This window comes from Salmo trutta, chromosome 7 (assembly GCF_901001165.1).
Source record: "Salmo trutta chromosome 7, fSalTru1.1, whole genome shotgun sequence".
NCBI lineage: Eukaryota > Metazoa > Chordata > Actinopteri > Salmoniformes > Salmonidae > Salmo > Salmo trutta.
In genome coordinates, this window is record NC_042963.1 from 8,568,895 (window position 1) to 8,589,084 (window position 20,190).

The 20,190-nt window shown below is 42.6% G+C and overlaps 1 protein-coding gene across 3 annotated transcripts in view; it reads left to right on the plus strand.

Annotated features, from left to right (window-relative positions):
• Nucleotides 1-16,609, plus strand: part of cdh13 (cadherin 13, H-cadherin (heart)) — a 493,352-nt gene extending 476,743 nt beyond the window's left edge. For all 3 annotated transcript variants that reach the window (XM_029757800.1, XM_029757798.1, XM_029757799.1), the window contains one exon: nucleotides 15,388-16,609. In XM_029757800.1, the coding sequence (XP_029613660.1) occupies nucleotides 15,388-15,395 (8 nt within the window). In that variant the 3' untranslated portion in view covers nucleotides 15,396-16,609. The remainder of the gene's footprint in view (nucleotides 1-15,387) is intronic.
• Nucleotides 16,610-20,190: the final 3,581 nt, after the last annotated feature.

The window sequence follows — 20,190 nt, forward strand, 5'->3', positions numbered from 1 at the left end:
ATGGCGTTGGTTGCTATCTCGTATGTCATATAGAGGGCGCACTATTATAGTTAACAATGTGATTGCCTCTGCACTGTGGCATCGGTTGTCAGTTTTAGAACCACCATCTGGCCTTCTGGCTAAGATACAGGCAATAATTGTGGATTTCTTTTGGGATAAATATCACTGGGTTCCACAAAGTGTTTTGTATTTGTCAAAAGAGGAGGGGGGACAAGGTCTCGTACATCTTGCTAGTAGGGCTGCTGCTTTCCGGTTGCAGTTTATTCAAAGGTTGCTTTATGGACAGGAAAATGTGGTTTGGAGAGGGGTGGCAGGTCTTGTATTACAGCAGGTTGGAGGATTAGGTTTAAAGAAAGCTTTATTTTTGGTTGATAGTAGCCAGATTTCCAGGGAGGGAATACCTCCGTTTTACAGAGGCCTTCTTAGGGTGTGGAGCATAATGAAGGTGTCCAGACGAACTTCAGCGGAGTCAGTGCATTGGCTGTTGGAGGAACCTCTGGTGTATGGGGCAAGACTGGATTGCACAACTGCAGATGTTCCACATTTTTCCAAGATTCTGGTGAAGGGCAAAATCATCACCTTAAAACAGTTAATGGCCGTGGCTGGGCCCGCCTTAATGGATGGTAGACGGGTGGCTGAACATTTGGGGGTGAGGTCGGAAAGGATTGTAGGACAAATGCTGGGAAGCTGCAGGAAGGCTCTGTCAGCAGAAGAGTGGGGTATGCTTCATAGCCACAAGAAGGAACAAGATGAAGACGTCTCATTTCCAAGACTAGGGATTACACCAAATATCCCAGAGTCAGAAAGAAAGGCGATATTACTGGATTTGAGAGGGTTGGAAGAGGTGGGTTTGGATGAGGTGAATGGGAAAGAATTATATAGGGGGTGTGTCAAGGTGTTGAATAAAGATAAATTGAAAAATAGAAAAGACACTCCATGGAGGGTAAAATTGGGTATTGATGACAAGGTAAAGCCAGCATGGAGAGCACTGTACAAGCCACCGTTACAAAAGGGTACTGGTGATATGCAATGGAGGGTTTTGCATGGCATCATTGCAGTTAATGCTTTTGTATCTGTTATTAACTCAGATGTTGGAGATGGATGTCCTTTTTGTAATATAAGAGAAACCATTTTTCACTGTTTTGTGGAGTGTGAGAGGATTAAACCTCTCTTGGAAATGCTGGAGTCTTTGTTTAAAGCTGTAGGGGAGATTTTCAATAACACTGTTTTTATTTTGGGGTTTCAATATAGAAAGCAACAGAAAAGAAAATGTCAACTGTTAAATTTTATTTTGGGACAAGCTAAGATGTCCATTTTTTTGAGTAGGAAACATAAGATAGAAACGGGATATGGGCAGGATGTAAGATGTGTTTTTAAAGGATTAGTGAAAATAAGAATAAAAGTAGATTTTGAGTTCTTCTCAGCTGTAAAAGATCTCCCATTGTTTGAGGAGAAGTGGGCATACGAAGGAGCGCTTTGTTATGTAGAGGAGGGGAAATTATTTTTTGTTGATGAAATAAGCTGAATGTATATGTTTGTTAGCATTTTTTTATTTTCTTTTATTTTTACATTTTTTGTTATTTTAGTGTTTTGTATTTTTTTCTTTTATTTTAAGAATTACATTTGGTGTTTCATTTCTGAAAAGGCAGTGTGTCATTATTGATGTTAATACTTGAGTATAAAATAAAGGTTTTATAAAAACTCAAAAAAAAAAAACTCTCTCTCTCTCTCTCTCTCCTCTCTCTCTCTCTCTCTCTCTCTCCTCTCTCTCTCTCTCTCTCTCTCTCTCTCTCTCTCTCTCTCTCTCTCTCTCTCTCTCTCTCTCTCTTCTCTCTCTCTCTCTCTCTCTCTCTCTCTCTCTCTCCTCTCTCTCTCTCTCTCTCTCTCTCTCCTCTCTCTCTCTCTCTCCTCTCTCTCTCTCCTCTCTCTCTCCTCTCTCTCTCTCTCTCCTCTCTCTCTCTCTCTCCTCTCTCTCTCTCTCTCTCTCTCTCTCTCTCTCTCTCTCTCTCTCTCTCTCTCTCTCTCTCTCTCTCTCTCTCTCTCTCTCTCTCTCTCTCTCTCTCTCTCTCTCTCTCTCTCTCTCTCTCTCTCTCTCTCTCTCTCCTCTCTCTCTCTGGTCTATGTGTTAGATGCTTTGTTATCCGTGGCCAATGTGGAAACAGCCAGTGTGTGGACGAGCCCAGTTAATGTTAATTGGGTGGCATGCAGAGCTTGCCACCATACTGTACTGATAGACCTCTGCATTCATTAACCAACTAAAGCATGTTGTTTCATTGGCCAAAACCATAGCTGAATGGGGTGTGTTATGTGGAGTCGCAGTATAGCATCAACAGCAGGCACTGCAGCATATTATTAAGCTGAGCTCTGCAGCATGGAGAGACAGGTAGTGATATATGGAGAGAGGTCATCTTTGTCTGTGTCTCCAGTGGGAGCTGGTGAGAAGAGAGCTGGGCCATAGAGGTCCCTTCTGTATCAGAGTCGGTACAGCGATACACAGAGAGAGATGACTTCTGTCAGGCCACATCAGCCAGACCCAGGCTCTACCACTCAGGCACAGATAGAGGAGACTGATCACTCTTGTCGCGGAGCCAGATAGTGAGAGAAGTCGAGGAGAAAGATACTGTGATTTCAATTCCCTTATCACCAGGCTGAACTCTGACCCCTCAGCAGAAAGACAGTGAAAAAATGGAAAGAGCTCAAGGCAAGTGACAGAAGAGTCTGTCTAACACCCACACTCTCTCCCTTCCATACTGTACGTGCATGCTGTCTAACACCCACACTCTCTCCCTTCCATACTGTACGTGCATGCTGTCTAACACCCACACTCTCTCCCTTCCATACTGTACGTGCCACAGGCAGGTTGGGAGGACGGGCTCATAATAATCCCTGGAATGGAATTTATGGAATGGTTTCAAACACATGTGTTTGTTACTATTGTTACCTCCCCTCACCAGCTCCCTGTGGTACGTACGTTTATGTGCCTTCACCCACACACTGTAAAGACACAATTTCTGAACACATTCACACACATATACTTTCTGTAGGTTTGACATTTACACTGCATCTCCCTGCAGGCAGGCCTTCTATAGCAGGCTCTATGTATGGGAAGTAAAGGTCTGAAACACTGTATGGGGGGTGGAGCTTGCTGTAAGTCCACCAGAGACTCAACCTAAGGAGAGATGCTGCTCCATCATATGGTTGGGCAATATTACGATAGTAACAGATATCGAAGATGATTGACAGCCATCTAATTTTGACAGCCATCCACATTTTCTCTTTTCTCTTCATTTGATATGAACATAACTTCTGTTTTTATGCATGCTGGCTTTCTCCCGCCTCCTCCCGCCCCGCTACTTCATGATCAAACAATTCATTTATTTAACAGAGTTCTCCGAAAGTTTCTGAATAACCTAAAAACATGACAAGCCTAAGGTAATAATGAGATAGTTATAACAAACAATAGCAATATAGAAAAATCTAACGAGTAGTTTGAACAAATCTTACAGCTGAGCAAAGCTTAGTCTAAAAGAAAGAAGGCAACAGTAAACATGTCGTTCCCCACGAATGATGCAGGGCCAGTGGTGTCTGAGATATTGCATGGGTTAACTAGACTCATATCCCTGAGCATGTGTGTCAAATTTCAGTTCAAACAGTTCAAAAGATATAAACGTGCCCGTTGTAGCACCACCGTGTGGTCAATATGAATGTTCTTGCATATATTAAGTCTTCACACTGTTTGCAATATGTGTACACATTTTTGTTACAATACAAATATCCTTGACTGATTTATATGCATTTATGTGACAAGCCACACCCACATGAATGTTTATTGGTCAATAGTGGCCATGTTGTTTTAGGTACTAGTCTGGAAAATATTGCGTTGAGAGACCATTGTCCATTGATGCCACATATACAGTTTCGTGCAGATCAGTCATTCAGTGCCAGAAGAGTAGCATTTTTCACAAAATTCTAAATGGCGGAAAATCTGTCATGGTGGACCTTATGGGTTGTGAGGAGAGGGACCTATGACCCGAATTCCATGACTTAAGGTCAAATGGGATGAGGGGCGTGACCTTTCAAAGATAGCATTTTCATTCTGTTGTTATAGTGACCCCATCTGGCCAATCAGTGTAATTTAGTAAATTCCGGATCGCTATGGCAAGACGCATCGTTCACCCAGGTTTTGTCAAAATCGGGCCAGTGCTGTTTTGAGATATCACGTGTGATGAACGCACCAACGTACTAACAGACGGAAACAGATAAACAGTCCCCTCCCCGACTTCATCGTGTGGGACAATGATGCACGCATCCCTCCTCCTTGCTGTTCCGAACCAAACGGCCAAAGCCAAATCCTACTAATTAAAATAGCCCATCAATAGCATTTTGAAAAGTTAAAGTTATTAAGAATATTTCCCAAATAGGCTATTCTAAATAAGTGTTTAATGTCCTAGTTGCAGCTTTCAAATGGGAACAATTCTGAAAGTCAGAGTCTATAGGTGATTCTCTATCACAGCTTTATTTTGACGACAAGAAATGACATCGAGCAAACAAAACCAATATGGAAAAATCTAATGGGAAGTCAAAAGAAAACTTACAGCTTAGCAAAGCTTATGAGATAAACAATGTGTAAAGTAGGCTATTTCCATAGGCTATTATTAGCAATGTATAGAAACTACCTACAATGTACAGAAGCCTAGACCTAATAACAGTGGAAGATTAGGCAAACATTTTAAACATTTCTGTGGACAGTTGCATGCTCTGCAGCCAGGTTGTCATGATTTCATATCAAATCAAATCAAATTAAAATGTTATTTGTCACATATATAACAGTTGTAGACTTTACAGTAAAATGCTTACTTACAAGCCTTTAACTAACAATGCCGTTTTAAGAAAATACCAACAAAAAAAAGTAAAAGATAAGAAAAACAAATAATTAAGGAGCAGTAGTAAATAACAATAGCGGGGCTATATACAGGGGGCACCGGTTCAGAGTCAGTGTGTCTATGTGCGGGGGCACCGGTGTCGAGGTAATTGAGGTAATTATGTACATGGAGGTAGGGTTATTAAAGTGGCTATGCATAGATAATAACAGAGAGTAGCATCAGCGTAGGGGGGATGTGGAGGGGGGATACAAATAGTCTGGGTAGCCATTTGATTAGCTGTTCAGGAGTCTTATGTCTTGGTGGTAGAAGCTGTTTAGAAGCCTCTTGGACCTAGACTTGGCGCTCTGGTACCGCTTGCCGTGCGGAAGTGAGAGAATAGTCTATGACTAGGGTGGCTGGAGTTTTTGACAATTTTTAGGGCCTTCCTTTAACACTGCCTGGTATAGAGCCTGGATGGCAGGAAGCTTAGCCCAGGAGATGTACTGTGCCTTGCGGTCGAAGGCCGAGCAGTTGCCATACCAGGCATTGATTCAATCCGTCAGGATGCTCTCGATGGTGTAGCTGTAAAACCTTTTGAGGATCTGAGGACCCATGCCACATCTTTTCAGTCTCCTGAGGGGGGATAGGTTTTGTCGTGCCCACTTCACGACTGTCTTGGTGTGCTTGGACTATGTTAGTTTGTTGGTGATGTGGACGCCAAGGAACTTGCTACACTACAACCTGCTCCACTACAACCTGCTCCACTACAGCCCCGTCGATGAGAATGGGGGTGTGTCAGTCCTCCTTTTCCTATAGTCCACAATCATCTCCTTTGTATTGATCACGATAAGGGAGAGGTTGTTGTCCTTGCACCTCACGGCCAGGTCTCTGGCCTCCTCCCTATAGACTGTCTTATCATTGTTGGTGATCAGGCCTACCACTGTTGTGACATCAGCAAACTTAATGATGGTGTTGGAGTTGTGCCTGGCCATGCAGTCGTGAGTGAACAGGGAGTACAGGAGGGGACTAAGCACGCACCCCTGAGGGGCTTCCCGTTTTGAGGATCAGTGTAGCGGATGTGTTGTTAGCCACCCTTACCACCTGGGGGCGGCCCGTCAGGAAGTCTAGGATCCAGTTGCAGAGGGAGGTGTTTAGTCCCAGAGATTTAAGGGAACTATGGTGTTGAACGCTGAGCTGGAGTCAATGAATAGCATTCTCACATAGGTGTTCCTTTTGTCCAGGTGGGAAAGGGCAGCGTGGAGTGCAATAGAGATTGCATCATCTGTGGATTTGTTGGGGCGGTATGCAAATTGGAGTGGGTCTAATATTTATGGGATAATGGTGTTGATGTGAGCCATGACCTTTCAAAGCATTTCATGGCTACAGACGTGAGTGCTATGGGTCAGTAGTCATTTAGGCAGGTTACCTTAGTGTTCTTGGGCACAGGGACTATGGTGGTCTGCTTGAAACATGTAGGTATTACAGACTCAGACAGGGGGAGGTTGAAAATGTCAGTGAAGACACCTGCCAGTTGGTCAGCACATGCTCAGAGAACACATTGCCCAAGCCTCCCGAGTGGCGCAGTAGTCTAAGAAACTGCATCTCACTGTGCCCCTGCAGTACCTGGTTCAAATCCAGGCTGCATTACATTCGGCCGTGATTGGGAGTCCCATAGGGCGACGCACAACTGGCCCAGCGTCATCCAGGTTTGGCCGGGGTAGGCCGTCGTTGTAAATAAGAATTTGTTCTTAACTGACTTGGCTTGTTAAATAAAGGTTTAAAAAAATAAATAATCAATCTTCTTCAGTGGGCAGCAAGCTCCAAAGTGACTGTCTCTCTGCCCAGCCCAGCACAACAGAAAAATCCATATCCGCATGTACCCTCCTGCTCCTCAGCCGGGGTTACTTTTACAGACCCTTAAATAATGTATGCAAGCCTCTGGGACAGAGCCGGTGTTAAGCATACACAAATATTCCACTCTTTTGACCTAAGCAGCTAGGTCCCTGGCTGAATCCTGGAGCTTATGGGTCCAGTCAGTCCCTGTTGATGTGAGCCTCTACCGTGCAATGGGAGTGTAGCAGGACTTTCCCACATACCTGTAACTCATGAGGCCTCAAATCCCACCTTGAGTTCTGCTGCTGTACCTCTGTTAACAGAGCCTAATTGGACAGGGTGGATTTCATGTCAAGCAACATACAGATGTAGCGTGTGTGTATTGTTTTGTTTGTTTGTGTGTGGTGGATTAAATTATCTGGATGGTGCTTACTGTTTGCAGGCAAACACAATAATGGCCATTGTTAGTAAGAGTACTAATACATGTAGGATAGCTAATTTGTTGAGGAAATTCTCTCATTTAGATTGTAAAACCAATTTGCCAGTTTGACAGAGATGACCACAGTGCCCCCTGTCTCACTGTCAGTGAATGGCCTGACTGACTGACAGAGTTTGTTTGTATTACAGTCCCTCCAGTATTTTGTGATTCTGCGATTGCAGAGTTTTTTACTAAATCAACAATTCCCTGAATATTATGGCTTGCGAATTTGGCCAATAACCGCACTATTACTGCATAAAACTGTCAAATCATTGCAATATTACTGCGTATAACTGTCCGATCACCGCACTACAAAAAGGGGGTGCTCAATTGTAACCAATCACCTTACTTTTATTGCATAAAATGGTTCAATCAAGCAACACGTCAACAAACTTTCCACCACATTTTTGTGATAAATCAGACAAAATCATCGCAACTTGCCATGCAAAATGTAAAAATTGTCACAACAAAATCAAGCATTTTGGCCCGCAACTATCACAAAAGAATGCTGCAGAATCCTGAAGGGACTGGTACTATCTTTCTCCAGCAGGTTCTGGCAGGTCTGAAATGGAAGTCTAGCATCATGTGATGTTAGGGCTGTAGGAGCTGCTGGATGGACAGCAGCATGTAAAAACAGTAAATAGAGTTGTTTTTTCACATGAGCGCTGTGGGCACCACTGGCCTTTTAAGATAATTTTGTTTTTATGTATTTAGCTTATAAGGGAAACACATGTGAGTGGAGGTGATAAAGTGAAAGGCATGGGTGAACGAGCAGCTGCAGTATTAAACCAGTTGACATTTCCTCTCCTACTCCCATTGGGCTGTCTCAAGGCTCAGTCACCATCCTGCAATCTCCCCTACGCCCACAGCCCATCACTGCCTGTTCTGCTTTCTAACATATATCCTGGGCTGTGTACTAGTTACAGTATAATGTTGGCCGCATTGGGACACATTCACAATGATGAGCCTGTTATCAGCTATCAGTTAAAGGCTAAAATGTTGATGAGGCTCTTTAAGGCATATTTTACATTTATTCCCTGTGTGGGTGTGTTGTTGTTACTGTTGTTCTCAGATGCTCAGGTGAGCACTGTGGGATTTTATAAGCTGTTGGAGATTTGATAAAGGGCTGCTGCCGAATCTCAGAGAAAGAAAAGGCAATTAATCCACAAATAGGGAAATAAACCCAGGCAGATAGCCTGCCTCAGTCAGCCAACGTGCATCCACCCTCCCTGATGAGTACACACACACACACACACACACACACACACACACACACACACACACACACACACACACACACACACACACACACACACACACACACACACACAGTGATGTTTAAATCCCCTTTTCTGCCCAGACAGCCACTTTCCCTGCTCTAATCCACTCGGTAACAGGAGCAGGTTATTTAGGAGGAGGAGAAATGGGATCCGCCTCCTTCTTGGTCATTTTAATTATTCCTCTTTTAATCCCTTTGTTTTGATTTAATAGGAATGACATTACCTGGTTGATAAACCCTCTTGCCCTCCAATTAAAAATACTATAATCTTTGTTTGCCAATGTCATGTTTAATACTGTGTCTAGCCTAGTCACGACAGTTTTACTGAATTGTGGCACTTGACACTTTGAGATATTTCATCAAATCAGCAAAGTGGGTGTGTTGTTTCCTACCTTCACCACCTGGGGGCGGCCTGTCAGGAAGTTCAGGACCCAGTACCACAGGGCGAGGTTCAGACCCAGGGCCCCGAGCTTAATGATGAGCTTGGAGGGTACTATGGCGCTGAAGGTTGAGCTATAGTCAATGAACAGCATTCTTATGTAGGTATTCCTCTTGTCAATATGGGATAGGGCAGTGTGCAGTGCGATGGCGATTGCATCGTCTGTGGATCTATTGGGGCGGTAAGCAAATTTAAGTCGGTCTAGGGTGTCGTAAGGTGGAGGTGATATGATCCTTAACTAGTCTCTCAAAGCAGTTCATGATGACAGAAGTGAGTGCTACGGGGCAAAAGTCATTTAGTTCAGTTACCTTTGCTCTCTTCGGTACAGGAACAATAGTGGACATCTTGAAGCAAGTAGGGACAGCAGACTGGGATAGGGAGCGATTGAATATGTTGGTAAATACTCCAGCCAGCTGGTCTGCGCATGCTCCGAGGACACGGCTAGGGATGCCGTCTTGGTTGGAAGGTGGTAAGCAAATTGAAGTGGGTCTAGGGTGTCAGGTAAGGTAGAGGTGATATGATCCTTAAGTAGCATCTCAAAGCACTTCATGATGACAGAAGTGAATAGTTTGGGGCAATAGTAATTTAGTTCAGTTACCTTTGCTTTCTTGGGTACACGAACAAAGGTGGACATCTTGAAGCAAGTGGGTACAGAAGAATGGGATTGGGAGAGATTGAATATGTCCGTAAACACTCCAGCCAGCTGGTCTGTGCATGCTCTGAGGATGCGGCTGGGGATGCCGTTTGGGCTGGTAACCTTATGAGGGGTTAACACACTTAAATGTCTTCATCACGCCGGCCACAGTCCTTTGGAGCGGGCCGTGTTGGTGGCACTGTGTTATCCTCAAAGCGGGCGAAGAAGGTGTTTAGCTTGTCCGGAAGCAAGACTTCGGTGTCCGCGACGTGGCTGGTTTTCCCTTTGTAATCCATGATTGTCTCGTGTCTGAGCCGTTGAATTGCGACTCCACTTTGTCTCTGTACTGACGTTTTGCCTGTTTGATTGCCTTAACCTCTCAAAAAGGCTTTACATACTCACAGATACCATTCAAACAGTTTTAGAAACTTTGGAGTGTTTTCTATCCAAAGCTAATAATTATATGCATATTCTAGTTTCTGGGCAGGAGTAATAATCAGATTAATCAGATTTAATAATCAGATTAAATCGGGTACGTTTTTTATCCGGCCGTGAAAATACTGGCCCCTATCCATAACAAGTTAAGGAGGGAATAACTACACTGTTTGTATTCCAGTCACCTTGCCATGGTTAAATGCGGTGGTTTGCGCTTTCAGTTTTGCACAAATGCAGCGATCTATCCACGGTTTCTGGTTTGGGTAGGTTTTAATAGGCACCATGGGAACAACATCCTCTATACACTTCCTGATGAACTCAGTCACCGTGTCGGTGTATACGTCAATGTTATTCTGAGAGGTTACCTGGGACATATCCCAGTCCACGTGATCAAAACAATCCTGAAGCATGGATTCCGATTGGTCAGACCAGTGTTGAATAGACCTTAGCACGGTACTTCCTGTTTGAGCTTAGGAAGGGACGATCAAAATGTTGTGATCTGATTTGCCGAAGGGAGGGCGGGGAGGGCCTTGTAGGCATCTCAAAAAGGGGGAGTAGCAGTGGCCTAGTGTTTTTCCAGAGTGAGTACTACAGTCAATGTGTTGATAGAACTTTGGTAGTGTTTTCCTCAAATTTGCTTTGTTAAAATCCCCAGCTGCAATAAATGTGGCCTCAGGATATGTGGTTTCCAGTTTGCATAAAGTCCAATGTAGTTCCTTGAGTGCCGTCGTGGTATTTGCTTGAGGGGGAATATAAACGGCTGTGACTATAACCGAAGATAATTATCTTGGGAGGTAATACGGTTGGCATTTGATTGTGAGGTATTCTATGTCAGGTGAAGAAAAGGACTTGAGTTTCTGTGTGTTATCACAATCACATCATGAGTCATTAATCATGAAACATACACCTCCGCCTTTCTTCTTGCCGGAGAGTTCTTTATTCCTGTCTGCGCGATGTACTGAGAACCCAGATGGCTGAATGGACGGGGACAGTACATCCCGAGAGAGCCATGATTCTGTGAAACAGAGTATGTTACAGTCCCTGATGTCTCTCTAGAAGGAGATCCTCGCCCTGAGCTCGTCTACTTTATTGTCCAGAGACTGAACATTAGCGAGTAATATACTCGGAAGCAGTGGATGGTGTGCACGCCTCCTGAGTCGGACTAGAAGTCCTTTCCGAATACCTCTTCTCTGCCGGCAGCATCTTGGATTAGCCTCTTGGATAAATTCAATTGCCCTGAGGGGTACGAACAAAGTATCATGGTCATAATGCTGGTGAGTTACCGCTGCTCTGATATCCAAAAGTTATTTCCAGCTGTACGTAAGAACACAAAAAACATTATGGGCTAATAATGTAAGAAATAACACACAAACAAACTAAATACTGCAGAGTTGCTTAGGAACTGGAAGCAGAGCTGCCATGTCTGTCGGTGCCATGTCGGTTTGGCAAAGGATAATTTGAACAGCACATATCTTTTTTTCATACTATAAAACGCAAATGTTTCTAGTTGTTCAGAACTACTTTCTTTAAAGTCATAATGGGAAGCAGAGAGTGACAGTGAGGGTTGTTGCTATATGATTAGACTTTCAAAGGGCAAACTTTACACTCCTTCTCTTTACAAATGGAGCAGATATTGGATATGGCTCACTGTATGCTGTGCGACGTGTCTCCTGACATATTGACATTGAGAATGAGATGAAGATGGAGGAGAGAAAGAAGGGTAGATCCACAGGCAGGCAGGGAGGATGGTAATTATTCTGGACTGGATTTTACGAGGGCAGCGTGTGAGTTATTATGTTTGCCCCAACTCCAGCTGACTTCTGCCAGTAGCACTTTCACCCAATTAAGGTGATGTTGATTAGATCAAACAGCCCTCTGTCTCCCTCTATCCCACTCTCTCTGCCTCCTATCCTTCTTTCCGTCTCTTTTTCTCTCTCTCTCTCTCTCCCTCTTTCTTTCTCTCTCCATCATTCCCTCCACATCTCAGACGCTCCAGGTAGAGCAGGTGTGCTGGTCACATTTCCCTTCCCATTTTCACTCAGATTGGTGGGGGTAAGGGTCTCTCTTATCCGCTCCGTGCCTGACTTTATTGCCTCCATGTGAGAGCTGAGGTGAATTGATTTAGCTGTTTATTTTCATTTTTCAGGCCGTGAGTTTTTAGCCAGAGGGGAAAGAATTGGTATGTTTCAAGGCCTGCACGCATGGATAAAGGTTCCCAGAGTCTCATTACATTCACAAAACACATCTCTGAAGCATGAGTGTCTTCGCTGTGCTACAGAGTGTTATTCAACTTATAGTTCCTTTTCAGAATCACTTAGACCAACACAGTAGAAAAGAGGCCCAGTGAAAAACAATTGTGAAAATAAAAAATCTATAGTTCCTCCCATTAGATATATCCCCCATCAAATCAGGCCCGCTTCGATCGTTTCAAAATTTTGGGATGTCTAAGGGCCAATTCATTTCAGAATGTCTCACAAAATTACAGTTCACATTTCTCAAAACCACTCTCTAAACATATTTTGAGGACACAGTGGAGAAGGGAGAGGAGCAAAGACAGATGGAAAAAGAGAAAGACATATTTCACTTCAAATAAAACAGAAAAGTTTTAATCCCCCCCCCCACACACACACACACACACACACACACACACACACGTACAAAGGTAAAAGGGAGCTGAATACAAATCATTGAGACTCCTGAACATCTAATAAAATGGCTACCCAGACTATTTCCATTGCCCCCCTAATCATTTTCATTTACATATCTCCTTTACACTATTTTGTACTGCGTGCATTTTACTTGTCGATCAGCAGTGAAGGAAAATCTTTTGACATTTATTTTGTTAAAGAAAACTGGACCCTTGAGCACATCATGAACTTAACTCTCCGTGTATAGATGGGCAATCTCATCTCTTTCTGTATATCAGATATAAAATGCCTTTTCTATGGGCTAAAGAAATGGCCGCTACAATGCCTCCCTATTCACATAGCAGAATCTGTGTAGCATACAGACCTTGAGCAACAGCACAGCTGCTCTGCAGCAGAGAGAGTGCCTGTCTCCTCTAGCAACAGGAACGACACACTCCTACACAAGCTCAGGCAGGATCAGTCCCATGGTCCTGAGGGGCTGTCCTAACTGTCCAGACACGGCTGAAAAACAACCATACTCATACAGCGGCTACATGTCATAATGGAGAGAGAAAGACAGAGACGGAGTTCTGAGTAGAGCCCACAGTGACAGAACAGAGGAATGGGAGATGGCAGAAGGAGACAGACAGCTGGATCGATAACAACTCACATTTCATAACGCTGTGTGTGTAGAACACGTGTCTGTGTGAAGAAAGGTTTAGCTAGCAGCACGAACTGTACCCAAAGTCTGTGCATCAATCTGATTTATTTCACTATAAGATATATATATTTATTACCCTACTTTTATGTAACTTCTTATAAATTACTCTGTGTACATATAAAGGCACCAGGCTGCAATTCATGTGTGTTTTTTCTGCTTGTCTTGGGACTTGTGTGATACATACAGTGCATCCGCAAAGTATTCAGACTCCTCGACCTTTTCCACATTTTGTTACGTTACAGCCTTATTCCAAAAATGGATTAAATAGCTTTTTCCATCACCAATCCACACACAATACCCCATAATGACAAAGCAAAAACAGTTTTTAGATATTTGTGCAAATAAAAAAATAAAAACTGCAATATCACATTTACATAAGTATTCAGACCTTTTGTTGAGGCACCTTTGGCAGCCATTGCAGCCACGAGTCTTCTTCGGTATGACGCTACATTCTTCTCTGAAGATCCTCCCAAGCTCTGTCAGGTTGGATGGGGAGCGTCGCTGCACAGGTATTTTCAGGTCTCTCCAGAGATGTTCGATCGGGTTCAAGTCCAGGCTCTGGCTGGGCCATTCAAGGACATTCAGAGACTTGTCCCGAAGCCACTTCTGAGTTGTCTTGGCTGTGTGCTTAGGGTTGTTGTCCTTTTGGATGGTGAACCTTCATCCCAGTCTGAGGTCCTGAGCGCTCTGAAGCAGATTTTCATCAAGGATCTCTCGGTACTTTGCTCTGTTCATCGTTCCCTCGATCCTGACTAGTCTCCCAGTCCCTGCCGCTGAAAAACAACCCCACAGCATGATGCTGCCACCACCATGCTTCACCGTACGGAAGGTGCCAGGTTTCCTTCAGACATGATGCTTGACATTCAGGCTAAAAAGTTCCATCTTGGTTTCATCAGACCAGAGAATCTTGTTTCTCATGATCTGAGAGTCCTTTAGGTGCCTTTTGAAAAACTCCAAGTGGGCTGTCATTTGCCTTTTACTCGGGAGTGGCTCTGTCTGGCCACTAATATAAAGGCCTGATTGGTGGTGCTGCAGAGATGGTTGTCCTTCTGGAAGGTTTTCCTACCTCCACAGAGGAACTCTGGAGCTCTGTCAGAGTGACCATTGGGTTCTTGGTCACCTCCCTGACCAAGGCCCTTCTCCCCGGATTGCTCAGTTTGGCTGGGCGGCCAGCTCTATGAATAGTCTTGGTGGTTCCAAACTTCTTCCATTAAAGAATGATGGAGGCCACTGTGTTCTTCGGGACCTTCAATTCTGCAACAAAATGAAATGTTGGCACACTTCCCCAGATCTGTGCCTCGACACAGTCCTGTCTCAGAGCTCTACGGACAATTCCTTCGACCTCATGGCTTGGTTTTTGGTCTGACACAGGCACTGTCAACTGTGGGACCTTATATAGACAGGTGTGTGCGTTTCCAAATCATGTCCAATCAATTGAATTTACCACAGGTGGACTCCAATCAAGTTGTAGAAACATCTCAAGGATGATCAATGGAAACAGGATGCGCTTGAGCTCAATTTCAAGTCTCATAGCAAAGGGTCTGAAAATTTATGTAAATAAGGTATCTGTTTTTTCTTTTTTACACATTTGCAAAGATTTCAAAAAACTGTTTTCACTTTGTCATTATGGGTTATTGTGTGTAGATTGCTAAGGATATTTTTTAATGCATTTTAGAATATGGCTGTAATGTAACAAAATGTAGAAAAAGTCAAGGGGTCTGAATAGTTTCCAAATGCACTGTAACCACTATAAATACATGTTCCATTCAGCAGGGCGTGACAGAGGAGCACATGTCATTGTCAAGCTCTCAAATGTTTCCATGGCCATTATACACAGACCAATAATTGAGTCTCTTTATTCTGTCTAAATCTGTACCAAGGGAGTATATTTCGATCTTCTCTGTCCTCTCCATCCTGAATGTTTAATGTAGGATACCTATCACCTGTCTTGTGTAATTGATTGCAACTGATCTGTGTTGACGATGCCCTTGACTATCTGTTTATCTTTCTCTTCCTCTCCCTGTCATTCTCTCTTCTGCTTTTTCACTTTCTATCCACTATTCTCTCTTTTCTTACCAGGCCTGTAAATTGTGATGAAACCTACTGTAGTCTACTTGCAACACTGAAGAGAAACAACATATCTCACCTACGCCATCAAGCCTAAGCAGAGAAGACCTCTCACCATAACTAAAACAACTAGCAAACAATTACACAAAAACACAATTCAGACTGGCCCTCTGTGGTATTAAGCTTCTTGGGTTTCCCCACATTATCTTACCCAGCCCCCTGTTCCCCACCAGCTTTTAGTTACCCCCCTTCACCTCTTCCCCACCCCTCTCTCCGTCCACTACCGCCCCTAGCTCTGTTCCCCCTCCCCTGAACAGTTGTCCTTGCCCCTCGTCTTCTCCCTCGCCCATCCTTCTCCCACCCCTCGCCCGCCCGTCTCCTCCGTCCATCTCTGTGGGTTCTGTTGTCACGGACACCACCGCCTGAATGGACTCTTTCGCTGGGCAAGGAAACACTGCATAGTCTGAGCTACTGGATACTGGATGGGGAACAGCATTGACTTTTTGATGTATTACTTTATTTTCTCGTCACAGATGAGTGTATTTGATCTTGTTTCCTACTGTAATGAGAGAAAAAAAAAATGTTTTTGTCTGCAGTGGTTGTGGTTAGGGCAAGGTGGTAGCCATAAGCCTTCTCAAGTCAGAAGTTTCTGGAGTCTTTTTTGATTCGTTCTGTTTCTATTGCATTAGTTGTCATGGAGTGGAAAACAATATATCTTTATAGTAACGGTGTGAAACTTACAAAAAAGTACACTATATATATTTTATTTTTTACCATTGTACAAATATATTAATTAACTTATGTATTTGGACTGCCGGCTCTTCAATTACCCCCACAGAAAAAAGAGAAACATTTTTGTGGACTTTAGGCACTATTTCTAATGCTATCGATGTGTTTTACTATTTTTAATGTACATCTCCAGTTTTTTGAGAATCTGTGATTAATTTTAATCTGGAGTCTTGAATTGCTTTGCTGATTAGCAATCTGTCTGCCTTGTGTTACATGGTTTTGTTTCTCTGCCACTAGTACCGCCTCCCCCTGAGTCACACAAAGAGGTCAAGGAAGGCTAGTGAATTGGTGGTTCGTTTTTTTTTGCACTCGTAAAAAAAAATGGTGTGTGTGGGTTTGTGTGGAAGACCCCATGAGTCACGATAAAGCAAGAAAAATGTGACATTTTGAGTGAGTTATGTCTGTCTTTTGCACTAATTTAATAAAGCCGTTACTGTAATTCCCATCACATTAAGTTTTATTGCTTGTAAGAGCCCCTACAGGGCTTTTAAGTGTGTTTACCAACTGTTTTTGACAGCAAAACGGAGACCCAAGGCTTCTCACAGACATCCTACTATTACTTATTCATACTCCTTCACACATGGACACCTACATGACAGAGCTCATTTACATAGAGACCACATGTATAGTACTTGATGAAAGCAGGTATCCCACAGATGATGTGTAGGTAGGTGTGTGTGGGGGGGAGGGATACTCTGTGATTGCCTGAGACAACTCATTGGTTGTGTCTGGCTGGTAGCCTAGTGGTTAGAGTATTGGGCCAGTTCGATTCCCCGAGCCGAGAAGGTGAAAAATTTGTCAAAGTATCCTTGAGCAAGGCACTTAACCCTAATTGCTCCAGGGTCGCCGTTGATAATGGCAGATCCTGGCCGTGACCCCACTCTTAGAGTGTGTCTCAGGGAGAGTTGAGATATGCAAAAAGCACATGTCCAATTCACACATCAAATAGGACAAATGTACTGTATTCACCCACCAAATGATTATTATTTACAATTATTATTATTATTATTATTTGTTTAGCCTTATCTATGAACACATTCTAAAACACATCCTTCTATTCAAGCCGTATCGCAGAAGTTGCCATTTTAGACTGCATTCACGCTAAACGCTGCACGTCGGCTCAATTGGAAAGTACCTTTACATTTCTATTACGCAATCTGTAACGCTTCAGCGATCCAGATTGAACAGAGCACTTCCATTTATTTCTTACACATCCTCTGACAATGTTCTGTGTGATTGCTATTGATTGCTGTTGCTCTCGTCTTGTCTAGACTGCACAGTCGTTTTTTGGGACTTGTAGTCTTACATGATTTATTTTTTATGTTGATTATAGAAAACCCCTTGTTCTATCTCTCAAAAGCCTTTTGTCAGCCACCCTGAGTGACAGGCTGCTGCTCATTAGGTCTGGGAGTGTAGATCACAGACAGAATACAGACTCCTCAGTCCTCATAGACACACATTCACAGACTTTACTAATGGGTCGTTCCACTAATTTACAGACGTAAATTAATCACTAATCACATTAAATAAATAATAATCTTCAGAAAAGGCTTTGTCAAAGCAACAAAATAACGAGGGCTTTACAATGACGGGGAAAACTTGGATACATTTTGGGGTTAAGTGGGTTCAAATCTGCACAGAGGGACAAGTGAAAATGCTTAATTTTTGGTACTTTACATTTATTTCATTCTCCATGTGTTCGATATTAAAGGGCATTTAAAATATTTAATTTAATAGGCTTTTAAAATTCAATATTGGTGCACAATTTCCACTTAAATATCAAAGGGACGCAAAGACACTCATTTCGTGGAATGACCCTAATCCACTCCAGTCACTAAATTGACACTGAGGGAATTGGTCATGGTGGTGGAGAGCAGTAGTACGGTAAGTTCACCTGAGGTCAACGTCATGTTACCACATTCAGATCTCTCTGGTGCTAATACCTAACTCAGGTTAGATTCTGCTGTCTTTCCCACTCTTACAGTTGATTTCCATGGGTTTGTTATTCTGCACTTTGACTTTTCCTATTCTGCCAGTGCTGCTATCGTGAGAATGACTGTTTAGGGATTACCACTTTAAAACTAAATAGGTTAACTATTTTGTTGCTATTTTCATTGCAATGGTAAGGTTTAACAGAGCAAATTAACTCATATTTTATCAAGGTAATTATATTTAATAAATTATTCAGGCCTATATAGCATTTGTGAAAAGTAATCAACATCTATTGTTTAAAATTAATCCATTATTCAACTAAAAATAGACAGTACATGGGGTGTCAAGCTTTTGTTTGATTTCAAATGTAATTCTAACGATAGCTTGCTAATGTTAGCTAGCTAGCCAGCTGCCTATGGAAAATCCTCCAGCAGAATACCAAAAACTAGCTGATAATGTTCCTTTTCAATGTAAACACTGGCTAGCTTATTAGTGTTAGCAAGCACCATTATCAGTATAATGCTAGCTGGATAATACAACAAATAGGTAACCCGGCCTATCTTTAGGCCTAAACACTAAATGACAGAACTCATGTTAATTATGATAGCAGGGATATTGGAGAAAGGTTTATTTACTGTGTCTGATTATGGGTAGCTAGTAACCTAACGTAGCAGGTGTAAAAGAAGTGCCTGAAACTAGATCTCCTACATACCGTTCTTGACTAGAAGGAGGTTTTTTTCTGCACTGTTCAACCAATCCAGTGAATGTGGAGCAGTTAAGATTGAGGGTTGCCTTGTTAACGTCCAAAATTCCTCTGAAAACTGGAACATCCGGTTGTTGGAGACTTGGCAGAGGCTAGCTAGCTAGTAATATTAGGCTAATTGTAGAGCCTTTGCTACCACAGATTCCCAGAAAGTCTCAGACTCCAGGAGGGGCAAATGCTACTAAGAAAGAAACAAATGAAGACACAAACGTTATCGATTTCAATTGTTACTTGTAATTTAAAAAGGGGAGAAAAAGACAATCATATGTTCTCTGAATTACCTAGCTAGCTAGGTTACTCACCATATTTATAGGATGCAGTTTTGAGTCACCACTAAAATAGTTATTTTGTGTTATTGAGTATCCCTATTTGTTTGTTTAATCTAATTAATCTAATTATGAATCCAAAAATAAAAATCCTTATTATTCTGTAAGAAATATAAGGTATTTTTATATGTTGCAATAAAGTTGACTAAAGTAGAAGCTTATCCTTTGCAGGTATTTTCACTTAATAATGAGTAGTAAGTAAGTATAGTGGCTATAGAAAATCTACACCCCATTGAATTTTTTTCACGTTGTTGCGTTACAAAATGGGATTAAATTGGATTTCATTTTCATTTTTGTCAAGATCTACTCAAGATACTCTGTAGTGTCAAAGTGAAAAAATAAATAAAACACTACTATGCAGTACCTTGATTAGACAAGTATTCACCCTCTAAGTAAATACATGTGTTTCTACCTTTGGCAGCGATTACAGCAGTGACTTTTCTTGGATAAGTCTCTTTGCACACCTGTATTGTGCAATATTGTCACGTCCTGGCCAGTATATAAGGTTAATTGTTTTGTAGTTTGGTCAGGGCGTGACAGAGGGTATTTATTTTATGTGGTTCAGGGTGGTGTGTTTGTTCAAAGGGGGGTTTGATTTAGTATTTCCAGGGTTTTGGTTTATAGTCTGTTTATGTATTTCTATGTCTAATCTGGTGAGTGTGTTTCTATGTTGGTTAATTGGTGTTGGGACTCTCAGTTGAAGGCAGGTGTTGTCTATCTGCCTTTGATTGAGAGTCCCATATATAAGGGTGTGGTTGTGTTTGTGATTTGTGGGTGATTGTTCTGTGTTCAGCCCTAGGCTTTGCCAGACTGTTTGTTGTTCGTTCGTTTTCGTGGTTTGTTTGTTTTGGAGTGTTCTTTTGATAGTTAAATAAAAGTCAAAATGAGCATACACGTACCTGCTGCGTATTGGTCCTCATTCACCGACGACAACCGTGACAGAATCACCCACCACCAAAGGACCAAGCAGCAGAGGAAGGAGCGGAGGAATTACGAGTTGGACTG